The sequence below is a fragment of the Mobula birostris genome, chromosome 3, assembly GCF_030028105.1.
Source record: "Mobula birostris isolate sMobBir1 chromosome 3, sMobBir1.hap1, whole genome shotgun sequence".
Lineage (NCBI taxonomy): Eukaryota > Metazoa > Chordata > Chondrichthyes > Myliobatiformes > Myliobatidae > Mobula > Mobula birostris.
This window is the reverse complement of record NC_092372.1, coordinates 151,896,597-151,909,893: the sequence shown is the minus strand read 5'-3', so window position 1 is coordinate 151,909,893 and position 13,297 is coordinate 151,896,597. Positions and strand designations below refer to the sequence as shown.

At 43.0% G+C, this 13,297-nt stretch overlaps 1 protein-coding gene across 1 annotated transcript in view; it reads right to left on the bottom strand.

Moving 5' to 3' along the window:
• Positions 1–4,032: 4,032 nt before the first annotated feature.
• nfx1 (nuclear transcription factor, X-box binding 1) overlaps positions 4,033–13,297 on the bottom strand; it is a 97,798-nt gene continuing 88,533 nt past the window's right edge. Inside the window, exon 24 of the mRNA XM_072253459.1 lies at positions 4,033–4,515. Within this exon, the coding sequence (XP_072109560.1) occupies positions 4,437–4,515 (79 nt within the window). The 3' untranslated portion in view covers positions 4,033–4,436. The remainder of the gene's footprint in view (positions 4,516–13,297) is intronic.

Here is a 13,297-nt window from a genome sequence, read left to right as displayed (position 1 = left end):
GATGAAAGACGAACGTCTGCTGAAACAAATCTTCTACTCCCAGCTTAAAGAAGGCAAACGTAAAAGAGGCGGACAACACAAGAGATTCAAAGACGTCTTAAAAGCCAAAATGAAGAAATGTAACATCGACATCAACAATTGGGAAACCAATGCCAAGGACAGGAAACTCTGACAAGCCATCATCCGAGAAGGAACAGCAACTTTCGAAGCCAACAGCTGTGCAGAATTAGAAGAGAAGAAAACGGAAAGAGAGGCAGTAACAACCAAAGCCCGATCTGCCATCTGGAACTACCTGTCCTGAATGTGGAAGAACTTTCAAAGCCAAGATTGGACTCATAAGCCACTTGAGAGCCCATAAATAGATCAACAGAACGAAGACCATCATCCTCCACCTCGAGGGATAGCCACGACAATATATTGCATTGAACTGCTGCTGCTAAGTTCACAAATTTCATGTCACATGCCAGTGATAATAAACCTGATTCTGAACAGATTTGTCAGGCAAGATTTTCCCTTAAGGCAACCATACTGAGTTTGGTCTATTTTATCAAGTGCCTCCAAGTACTCATCCTCAGTAATGGACTCCAACATCTTCCCAATCACAGAAGTCAGGCTAACTGTCTTATAATTTCCTTTCTTTTGCTTCCCTCCCTTCTTAAGGAGTGGAGTGACATTTGCAATATTCCAGTCCTTCATAACTACTCCAGAATCTAGATCATTATTTGTGCCTCCACAACCTCTTCAGCTACCTCTTTCAGAACTCTGGTGTGTCGTCCATCCAGTCCAGATGACTTATTGACCTTCAGATCTTTTAGCTATCCAAGCACCTTCTCCTCAGCAATAACAACTACACTCAATTCTGGCCCCTGATACTCTCCAATTTCTGGCATACTGCTAGTGTTTTCCAAGGTGAAAGCTGACACAAAATAATTGCTGTTTGTCCACCATTTCTTTGTCCCCCATTATCACCTCTCTAGCATCATTTTTTGGCAGGTCAATATCCACTCTTGCCTCGCTTTTACTCTATATATATCTGAAAAAAAACTTCTGCATCCTCTTTTATGTGATGAGCTAGCTTACCTTCACATTTCATCTTTTTTCTCCTTATGTTTTTTTAGTTGTCTTCTGGTGGTTTTTAAAACCTTCTCAGTCCTCTAATTTCCCATTAATTTTTGCTATATTATACGCCCTGTCTTTTGCTTTTATTCTGACTTTGACTTCTCTCATCAGCTATGGCTGCCTCATTCTTTCTTTAGAATACTGCTTCATCTTTGGGATGTATCTATCCGGTGCCTTCCAAATTGGAGCCAGAAACACAAGCCATTGCTGTACTGCTATCAACTTTGGACAGCTCCTTTCTCATGCCTCTGTAATTCCCTTCACTCCACTGTAATAGTGATATATCTTACGTTATCTTTGTGCTCGCAAACTGCAGGGTGAATTCAAAGTTCAAAGTAAATGTATTATCAAAGTACATTTATGTCACCATATACAACCTTGAGATTCATTTTCTTGCCGGCATCCTCAATAAATCCAATAACCATAACAGGATAATGAAAGACTGCACCAACAGGGTGGACAACCAGTGTGCAACAGACAACAATACAAAAAGAATAAATATCCAGTTCACGAGATGAAGAGCCTTTGAAAGCGAGTCCATAGATTGTTGGAACAGTTGAGAGTTGGGGCAAGTGAAGTTGAATGAAGGCATCCCCTCTGGTTCAAGAGCCTGGTGATTGAGGGGTAATCTGGTGGTGTGAGTCCTGATGCTCCTTAACCTCCTTCCTGATGGCAGTAGCAAGAAGAGAGCATGTCCTGGGTAGCAGGAAATCACTGATGATGGATGCTACCTTCCTGTGACAATGCTTCATGCAGATATGCTTAATGGTGATGGACTGGGTCGTATCCTCTACTTCTTGAGGGATATTTCCGCTCAAGGGCATTGATGTTTCCATTACCAGACTGTGATACAGCCGGTCAATATACTCCCCACCACACATCTATAGATGATTATCCGATTTAGATATTATGCCAAATCTTCGTAAACTTCTAAAGGAAGTAGTGGTGTTGCTATACAATCTTCGTAATTGCGCTTATGTGCTGTGCCCAGGTCAGGGCCTCCAAAATAATAACACCGAGGAATTTAAAGTTGTTAACCCTCTCCACCTCTGATCTAGGACACACTAGCAGGGATGATGACAGTACAGCAATGGCTGGGCCAATAAGGAAGGCACGGGATAGGGCTGGTTCATTGACCTGCAGTTTCCTTCTGAAGTCAATTAGCAGCTCCCAGGTCTTGCTATCATATTAGGACCACTGTCTACTAAGAGTTCCTTTACCACAAGTTCCGTAATTAAATATATTCAAAGCTGAGATGGATAGATTTTTGGTTCACAGAGCAGTTGAGTGCTGGGGCACAAAATGCTGGAGAAACTCAGCAATCCAGGCAGCATCTATGGAAAAATACGGTGGATGTTTCCGGCTGAAACGTACTTAGGTAGAAAGGTTTCGGCCCGGAACGTTGACTGTACTTTTTACCATAGATGCTGCCTGGCCTGCTGAGTTCCTCCAGCATTTTGTGAGTAAAGTTAAGGTGCCCACCACGATCTTGTTGAAAGGGCAAACTTTTGTCTACCTCTATTTCATGTGTTCCTGCTTCCTACTACATTCTTTGCTTAGTTTTACCTCACATGCAAATATCACGCTTATGTTAGATTCTGCCCTGTTCACTAATGAACAAAGAAGCTGATCATGGACTACAGGAAGAATGGAGTCAGACTAATTCCTATTGACATCAATGGATCTGGGGTTGAGAGGGTGAACAGCTTTAAATTCCTTGGCATAATCACCACCGAGGATCTCACGTGGTCTGTACATAGCGGCTGTGTGGTGAAAAAGGCGTAACAGTGCCTTTTTCACCTCAGATGGTTGAATAAGTTTGGTATGGGCCCCCAAATCCTAAGAACTTTCTACAGGGGCAGAATTGAGAGCAACCTGACTGGCTGCATCACTGCCTGGTATGGGAATTGTACTTCCCTCAATTGTAGGACCCTGCAGAGAGTGGTGCAGACAACCCAGCTCATCTGTAGATGTGAACTTCCCATTATTCAGGACATTTACAAAGACAGGAGTGTAAAAAGGGCCCGAAGGATCATTGGGGATCCGAGTCACCCTAACCACAAACTGTTCCAGCTGCTACCATCCGGGATAAAAGGCTCCGGGACAGCTTCTTCCACCAAGCCATCAGACTGATTAATTCATGCTGACACAACTGTATTTATATGTTATATTGTACATACTATTATAAATGACTATAAATTGCACATTTAGATGGAGACGTAACGTAAAGATTTTTACTTTGCAAGATGCAAGATGGAAAGCTGAGAAATTGCTCGTTTTCTGACTCTAAGCCAATTTTGTCTCCATACTGCCACTTCACACTTTAGTGAGAGATATTTTAATTTTGCAGACATCTATTATGTGGCATCGTATCAAATGCCTTTTAAATATATTTATGTGAAATAAGTGGTTTGCAGCTTCTGGGCTTATATTGTTGAACAGGGATGTAACAACCTACAATGATTGAGATCCATCAAAAAGTCTAAGTGCTGATGACAGGGAAAGCTTTTGGTAATTTGCATCCCCAAAACACATCACCTGTAGTGACCCACACAGAAGTGGACTTGTTTAAATGAACAAAAACATTTCCAGAGCTAAATAATTTGCAGAAGTATTTTGAAGAATACAATGTGTTCTCAAGCAGAACAATACCAACTTACATCAAATGCTCCACAGTTTTATCTTCTGCTTGCTGGCCTTTTGTTTCAGAAGTAATTAGCATCTAACAATTCAGCAAAGGCTCATAATAAGGTTTATTGAATCACCATTTAAAAAAAAATTGTGCAATGAATGGACTTGAGAAAATGCTGGAAGAGATTTTTAAATAAAGGATCACCCTTTCATTCTAGCTGCTTATAACTAGATTCCCAGGATTGCATCTCTGGTTAGCATTAGCAGACTGTATAATTCATGTTCACATTAATTTCATCTTTATTGAGTTCAATGATTACACAACCACCTTTAACAATGTTGTGCTAAAGTAGATTTCTATCAAAAGCACAAATCAAATGAGAAAACAATGTTAAGCCTTGGGTCAACACTGTCTGCAGCTGCAGCACAACGGCTGACAGAAATGTACAGTACACATTTCACCCCATAGATGTTGCTGTTTTCACTTTTGTTTCTCATACATTTGTAATATCCAACAGAGCGGAATGGCACTCCATTGTGTTCCATCTATTGAACTGAATTTATGATTGCCAAACCTACGAATTATCCTCAGCTCTCTGTTATTAATTACTCAATCTGTTACTGCTTTTCCCTTAATTTCGGATGTGCGGTCCAAACTCCAAATATAATCAAAAAGAAGTATTCTTCTAATCTTGAACATCAAAGTAATCAATGATTGGTTCTTCCTTAAATGGCTTTTGCATGTTGAATGTTCCATTGTCAATCCTGGGTGATAACAGAAAGCAGTTTAGAATTTTGCAACTTAGTAACATGCATGTTACAGAATTTAACATTGATCTGTGAGTATGATTTTAATACACAACTATTTGGCTTTCGTCTTCCCGTCTTCTTTAAACCTACATATTCAACTCTGCTGCTATCTCACAATAACCTAGTCAGCTGTCTGCACTCATCTATAGTGGCAATCAGCTAAGGAGGAAATCTTGTATCCAATTCCAAAACCACAAATATGGTTGATTCTTAGCTGAATCCTCAGTTCAGAAGCAGTAAATGGGAGCTTTGCCAGTGATGTCCACATTTCCTGCATGAATAACAAGAAAGGGCAACAGCTCAGTTTTCTCATCATTTCAAAACCCTTCTACAGCCTCATCTTTCAATCTCAATTTACTTGTTTGAATGTAATCTGCTAAAGCACAAGTGAAATTCCCCGGGAAAAATTTACTGTGTTTAGGTGACATTCTCTGGGTAAATTCACAGAGTGAGTGACAAGAAAGAAATATTCTTCAGAAAGTCTTAGCATACATGAAGTCCATTAAATTGTATGATGCCTCAGCTAAATAAGCTAAAACCCTTAAATGGAACTCTTCCACAAACAAATTACGGTTGGCTTTTCAAAAACGAAAAAAAAAATGTGGAAATGATGGTGGGAGGGGGTATGGCGCCAAACAGCATTTTGAGAACTTCAGAACTGCATATAGTATGATTACACTAGAGTAGAACTACGACAACACTGGAGAGTGCAGAAGAGATTTACAAGGAGTTTGCTTTAGAGCAGGAGATCGAAGGGAAGCTTAATTGACGTGCATAAAATATGAGGGCTTGGATAGAGTAGGAAGGAAGGGTATTTTTCCCAAACAAAGGTGACAAAATCTTGGGGGGCGGGGGGCAAGGTGGTATAGATTTTACAGTAATTGGTAGCAGTATTAATGGAGAAGAGAGAATATTTTCTTTCATCCCACAGCTGGTGGAGATCTGGAGTTCAAAGCTAGAAAGGATGGCCAAAGCAGAAAACTTCACATTTGACTTGGATGTGTGACCTGGAGGACGATGGACAAGGTGATTTTTTAACCAACACAGAGGTAATAACCCAAATGATCATCTTTCTGTGGCAGCAGCTTTTCTATGATCCTATAAACTCTAGCCTTATAGAGCTGAAAGTAAATTTATTATCAAAGTACATACACAGTACCTATAAAAAGTATTCAACACACCCCCCTCCCCGAAAGCTTTCATGTTTTATTGTTCTACAACATTGAATTACAGTGGATTTAATTTGGCTTTTTTGACACTGATCAACAGAAAGAGACTTTCGTGTCAAAGTAAAAACAGATCTCTACAAAGTGATCTAAATTAATTACAAATATAAAACACAATAATTGATTGCATAAGTATCCACCTCCTTCAAGTCAGTATTTAGTAGATGCACCTTTCGCAGCAATTACAGCCTTGAGTCTGTGTGGATAGGTCTCTAACAACTTTGCACATCTGGACACTATAATTTTTCCCCGTTCTACTTTACAAAACTGCTCAAGCTCTGTTAGATCATGAGTGAACAGCCCCTTTCAAGTCCAGCCACAAAATCTGAATTGGATTGAGGTCTGGAATCTGACTTGGCCACTCCAGGCATTAACATTAACTGTTGTTTTCAAGCCATTTCTGTGTAGCTCTGGCTTTATGCTTGAGGTCACTGTCTTGCTAGAAACCAAATCTCTCCCAATTTGCAGTTCTCTTGCAGACTATCAGGTTTTCCTTCAGGATTTCCCTGTATTTTGCTGCATTCATTTTACCCTCTACCTTCACAAGCCTTCTAAGGTCTGCTGCAGTGAAGTATCCCCACAGTATGATGCAGCCACCATGCTTCAAGATGTATACTTGATGTAGTGTTGTATTTGGGTTATGCCAAACACAGCGTTTAAATCTGATAGCCAAAAAGCTCTACTTTGGTTTCATCTGACCATAGAACTTTCTTCCAGCTGACTTCAGAATCTCCCACCTAGCTTCTGGCAAACTATAGCTGAGATTTCATTGAGTTTTTTTCAACAGTGGCTTTCTCTTTGTCACTCTCCCATAAAGCAGCAACTGATGAAGCACCTGGGCAACACTTGTTTTATGTTCGGTCTCCTGCATCTCAGCCACTGAAGCTTGTAACTCCTCCAGAGCTGTCATAGATCTCTTGGTTGTCTCCCTCCCTAGGCCCCTTCTTGTCTGGTCACTCAGTTTTTGAGGACAGCCAGCTCTTGGCTGAATTACAGCTGTGGCATATTCTTTCCATTTTTTGACAATTGACTTAACCGTACTCCAAGGGATATGCAGTGATTTGGAAAGGTTCTTATATCCATCACTTGGCTTATGCTTTTCAATAACCTTTTCACAGTTACTTGGAGTGTTCTTTTGTTTTCATGGTGTAGCTTCTGCAAGGATACTGACACACCTGCAGTTAGACCTTCCAGATACAGCTGTATTTTTACTATAATCAATTGAAACACCTTGACTGCACACAAGTCTCCAAAATCAGATCTCCATTTAACTAATTATGTCACTTCCAAAACCAATTGGCTGCACGAGTAAACCAGGCAGCATCGAAACGTTGACTGAGCTTTTTTCAGTAGATGTTGCCTGGTCTGCTGAGTTCCTCCAGCATTTTCTATGCGTGTGTTGCTTGGATTTCCAGCATCTGCAGATTTTCTCTTGTTTGTGACTGCACCAGTGATGATTTGGTGTGTCATATTAAGGGGGGGGGGTGGGGAAGAGAAAGGGGAGTGAATACTTATGCAATCAATTATTTTGCATTTTATATTTGTAATTAATTTACAAATTCACTGACACAAAAGTGTCTGTTTCTGTTGATGAATGTCAAAAAAAGCCAAATTAAATCCACTGATATTTAATGTTGTGAAATAATAAGACAAGAAAACCTCTGGGGGCGGGGGGGGGAGATGATGAATATGTTTTATAGGCACTGTATGTCACCATATGCAATCCTGAGATTTATTTTTTTGTGGGCAATAAATCCAAAGAACAAAATCAATGAAAGATTCAATGAATTTCACTATGGAAATTGGAAAGAACCAAGATTTAGTTGAGCATACAAAATGAAGGGCTGCCCAGAAGAGTCTAATAACTGAAATCAAAGATTGTAAGGACCTTAAACACTCTTCTACTACATCTAGCAACATCTGTTATCATAGGATTCTCAGCAAGACATCACATTCTGAGAGAAGTGTGCAAAAGATGACTATCCTAAATACAGATTATTATACCAAGTGTGAAGCTAATTGTCTAAGCATTGAAAATACATCAGGACTTGGACTGAGGTGTGGGAGAATCAAGAAGGTAGACCTTGGCAAACAACAGGAATTCTGCAGATGCTGGAAATTCAAGCAACACACATCAAAGTTGCTGGTGAACGCAGCAGGCCAGGCAGCATCTGTAAGAAGAGGTGCAGTCGACGTTTCAGGCCGAGACCCTTCGTCAGGACTAACTGAAGGAAGAGTGAGTGAGGGATTTGAAAGTTGGAGGGGGAGGGGGAGATCCAAAATGATAGGAGAAGACAGGAGGGGGAGGGATAGAGCCAAGAGCTGGACAGGTGATTGGCAAAAGGGGATACGAGAGGATCATGGGACAGGAGGTCCGGGAAGAAAGACGGTGGGGGGGGGGGGACCCAGAGGATGGGCAAGAGGTATATTCAGAGGGACAGAGGGAGAAAAAGGAGAGTGAGAGAAAGAATGTGTGTATAAAAATAAGTAACAGATGGAGTACGAGGGGGAGGTGGGGCCTAGTGGAAGTTAGAGAAGTCGATGTTCATGCCATCAGGTTGGAGGCAACCCAGACGGAATATAAGGTGTTGTTCCTCCAACCTGAGTGTGGCTTCATCTTTACTGTAGAGGAGGCCGTGGATAGACATGTCAGAATGGGAATGGGATGTGGAATTAAAATGTGTGGCCACTGGGAGATCCTACTTTCTCTGGCGGACAGAGCGTAGATGTTCAGCAAAGCGGTCTCCCAGTCTGCGTCGGGTCTCACCAATATATAAAAGGCCACATCGGGAACCCCCCATCCCTCCCCACTGATCTCCCTCCTGGCACTTATCCGTGTACCATCCCTCCCCACTGATCTCCCTCCTGGCACTTATCCGTGTACCATCCCTCCCCACTGATCTCCCTCCTGGCACTTATCCGTGTAAGCGGAACAAGTGCTACACATGCCCTTACACTTCCTCCCTTACCACCATTCAGGGCCCCAAACAGTCCTTCCAGGTGAGGCAACACTTCACCTGTGAGTCGACTGGGGTGATATACTGCGTCCGGTGCTCCCGATGTGGCCTTTTATATATTGGCGAGACCCGACGCAGACTGGGAGACCGCTTCGCTGAACATCTACGCTCTGTCCGCCAGAGAAAGTAGGATCTCCCAGTGGCCACACATTTTAATTCCACATCCCATTCCCATTCTGACATGTCTATCCACGGCCTCCTCTACTGTAAAGATGAAGCCACACTCAGGTTGGAGGAACAACAGCTTATATTCCGTCTGGGTAGCCTCCAACCTGATGGCATGAACATCAACTTCTCTAACTTCCGCTAATGCCCCACCTCCCCCTCGTACCCCATCTGTTACTCATTTTTATGCACACATTCTTTCTCTCACTCTCTTTTTTCGCTCTCTGTCCCTCTGAATATACCCCTTGCCCATCCTCTGGGTCCCCCCCCCCCTCCGTCTTTCTTCCCGGACCTCCTATCCCATGATCCTCTCGTATCCCCTTTTGCCAATCACCTGTCCAGCTCTTGGCTCCATCCCTCCCCCTCCTGTCTTCTCCTATCATTTTGGATCTCCCCCTCCCCCTCCAACTTTCAAATCCCTCACTCACTCTTCCTTCAGTTAGTCCTGATGAAGGGTCTCCGCCTGAAACGTCGACTGCACCTCTTCCTACAGATGCTGCCTGGCCTGCTGTGTTCACCAGCAACTTTGATGTGTGTTGGTAGACCTTGGCACTCTCTTATGAGTGTTCAGTAATGCACTTCACTGAACAGGACCTTAAAAGAGGCACATTTGGAATTTGTTAGTTAATAACTGATTGGCTAATCAACAGCACCCAATACCAATAAGGTAGGGTCATACAGAGTGGCCATTTGGAGGGATTTGGCTGTGCAAGTAGGCCACTGTTAAGAGTAGAAAGCTGAGGCTTTGGATCAAGAGGCTCCTTATGAAGCAGAGTTAGTGGCCCAGGTGTGGGGAGACAGCTCCTTAAGAAAAAGGCTTCAGGCAGAAGGCAAAGGTAGCAACAGGTAGGGTTTTGGTTGCAATCCTGCTGTGAGGAAGTGCCATGTGAGGGTGATGTGTCGACTCTTTGGTTTGGAGGTTAGGGTGAACAGAGGCTAAGGTGAGGTGTCTTCTGTACTGTACAGTTAGAGCAGTAGGAATGGCAGAGGTAAGTGTATGCTTTGCATGTAGTATGTGGGAAATCTGTGAGACCTCCAGTGTCCCTGATAACTACACCTGCAAGAAGTTCATCTGGTTGCGGTTCCTTACAGACCACATTAGAGAAGTAGAACTGATTGGATCACGCAGGAGGCTGAGGGATTGATAGATTAGAGTTACAGGGAGGTAGTCTCACACTACGGTTGCAGGTAGCTTGGTGACTGCCAGAAGGAAAGGGAACAGGCAGACATTGCAGGCTAGCCTTGAGGAAATTATCGTCAAAAACAAATTTACTGTTGTTGGGGGGGGGGTTGGTGTGTGAAAATGACCTAACAGGGAAAAACCACAGATTTTCTGGCCAGGTCTCTGGCACTGAATCTTAGCTTAAAAGAGAAGGGGGAGAAGAGGAATCCGATAGTGAGACCAGATTCATTGGTTAGGGGAAAAGATAGAAGATTCTGGTCGAGAATGAAACATATGGATGGTATGTTGCCTCCCAGGTGCTAGGGTCATCAGGTGTTTCAAATAAAGTACACAATGGGGATTAATGGGGAGGGTGAGCAGTTAGAACTCAGGGTAACATTAGTACCCACATTGTATATCACTTGCATCTCCTCTGAGGAAGGAATGATCTGTACTTAAAGGGATGGTTACATCTGAACTTGAGAGGGGCTAATGTCCTCGCCAACAAGTTTGCTAGAGCTCTTGGGTTGGGTTTAAACAAGGTTGCCAGGGGGATGGAAACCAGTGTAAGGTCAGGTGATGGAGCAGTTGGTTTAAAAGTAGATCAATGTGCAGAGACTGAGGAAGGATAGGGCATAGATGCAGTCAGTTGGATGAGATGAATGTGAGAAATATTAATAAGGGTGAACAGCATAGATCAGTAGTTGTTACTACGATGTTGTGGTCATTACAGAGACTTGGCTGGGCAAGAGCAGGAATGGTTGCTTTATGTTCTGGGATTTAGATGAGGTGTAAAGAGGGATGGGGATGGCACTGCTAATCGAGAGAAGAATCACATTTGCATAGTGAGGACATTATGGAGGAATTATCTACTGAGTCAGTGTGGGTTGAAGCCAGAAACAGAAAGGGAGTAACCACTCCGTTGTGAGTATTCTATAGACCCTCTACTGGGACACTGAGGCGCAGATGAATAGGCAGATGTCGAAAACATGCAAAAATAACAGGGTTGTTGTTGTGGGCAACTTTAAACTCCCTAATATTGATAGGCACCTCCATAGTGCAGGAGGATCAGATGGAGCAGATTTTGTTAGGTATACCCAAGAAGGATTCCTGACTCAGTATGTGGATGGTTCAGCTCCAGGAGAGCTACCAGATCTGATACTAGCCCAATGAATCTGACCGGGTGACAGACCTCTGTGTGGACGAGCATTTTGGAGATAGCGACCACAACCTCGATCTTTAGCATAGCCATGGACAAGGATAAGAGTAGATGATATGGGGAAGTATTTAATTGGGGGAAGTCTAATTATGATGGTATTAGGCAGGAACTTGGGAGCCTGATGTTCTTAGGGAAATGTGGAGATTTTTGAGGGAGCACTTGCATGAGGTTCTGGATAGGTTTGTCCCACTGAGGGAAAGGATGGCATGGTCGTCAAGAGAGTTGGAACATTTAGTTAAGGGGAAGGAGGAAGCATAGCTAAGATTTAGGAAGTAAATAAAACATGGGTAAGGCTGCTGAGAATTATAACATAGCCAGGAAGGAGCTTAAGAACTGTGTTAGGAGAGCTAGAAGGGGGCTTGATGAGGCCTTGGCAAGTAGGATTCAACAGAAATCCAAAGCATTCTACATTTATGTGGAGATCAAGTGAGGGTAGGACTGCTCAGGGATAAAGAGGAAATCGTGCCTGGAGGTAGAGGAGGTAGGTGAGATCCTTAATGAATACCTTGCTTCAGTGTTCACTAGGGAAAGGGACTTTGATGAATGTGAGGTCAGCATAGTGTTGGAGCATACTTAGCTTCTGAATAACATTAAGATAGGCAAATCCCTGGGACCTGACAGGATATACCTCAGGTTACTCTGAAAGCAAGCGAAGGGATTGATGAGGATCTTTGCATTCTCCCTAGCCATATAAGTGGTACGAAAGGATTGGAGGATTGCAAATGTTGTTCCATTGTTCAAGAAGGGTAACAGATAAATCTGGGAATTCCAGACCAGTGCGTCTTCCGTTAATGGTGCGCAAAATTTGATGAAGACAGACGTGAGATTTGATGAAGACAGACGTGAGAAGGCACAGAGGAACATCGGGAGAAACTTCTGAAATGCCTGGTTTGCTGCCGCTGCAACTGTGCGATCGAGAATCTCCGGAGGGAAGGCCCCAAAATCCCTGGCTTTGCCTGCTGCTGGCGACCGAGGGTGAGGTTGAAGCGTGCGGCAGAGATGGTGCTCGGTACTCCGTGTCGGGAGGGCTGATTGGAGCTTGAAGTTTTTGGATGACTCAGAGTCGGACTGTGGTCCGGCATGGCAGGGAGAGTTTTCTTCCTTCTCCTGTCTGCATGAGATGTGGAACTTCTGAGAGACTTTGAACTTTTTTACTGTGCCATGGCCTGTTCTTCATCAAGTTATGGTATTGTTGCACTGTTGTAACTATATGTTATAATTATGTGGTTTTGTTAGTTTTTCAGTCTTGGTCTGTCCTGTGTTTCTGTTGATATCACACCAGAGGAATATTGTATCATTTCTTAATGCATGCATTACTAAATGACAATAAAAGAGGACTGCGTGTCCTCATAACCTAATCTAATCTAAAATATCGGAGAGCGCTCTTGGAGGCAGGATTTACAAGCATTTGGAGAAGCATTAGTCTTTAATTAGGGTAATGCCCTGGTTGAGATTTTTACTGCAAATGCTTTAGGGCATTTTATTTAGTGGCCTGCTGTAAAAACAGCATGTCTTGCTGGTAGAATTGCTTGGTTTCAGCTGAAGATAAGGGGCTATGATGTTTAAATTAGGATAGTTGTGTCAGGATGGTGGAACTGGGAGAAGGTTCTAGACAGAACTGGGTGGACACTGGTGGGTTCCTGGTCTTTTTGGCGGGAGATGAGAGAAGATCAGGAAGACAGGCCATAGGATTCTATCCTATGAGAAGATGTGATCACAAGGAGTGATTTGCAAGATGACAGGAGTGCAAGATGGGAAGTTCTACTGGTGATCGGTGGTGAGAATTCAGCACCATAAGTAATGGTTACACCCAGCTTTTGGACACCACCAGTTCCAACGCACGTGCATATCTAGACTGGTTTAATTGTAATGGGCACTTTTTTCAGAAATTAGTGAACACACTTTCTTTATAATTGTATGTGGTGCATGATCTGTTATTTCTTGCCGA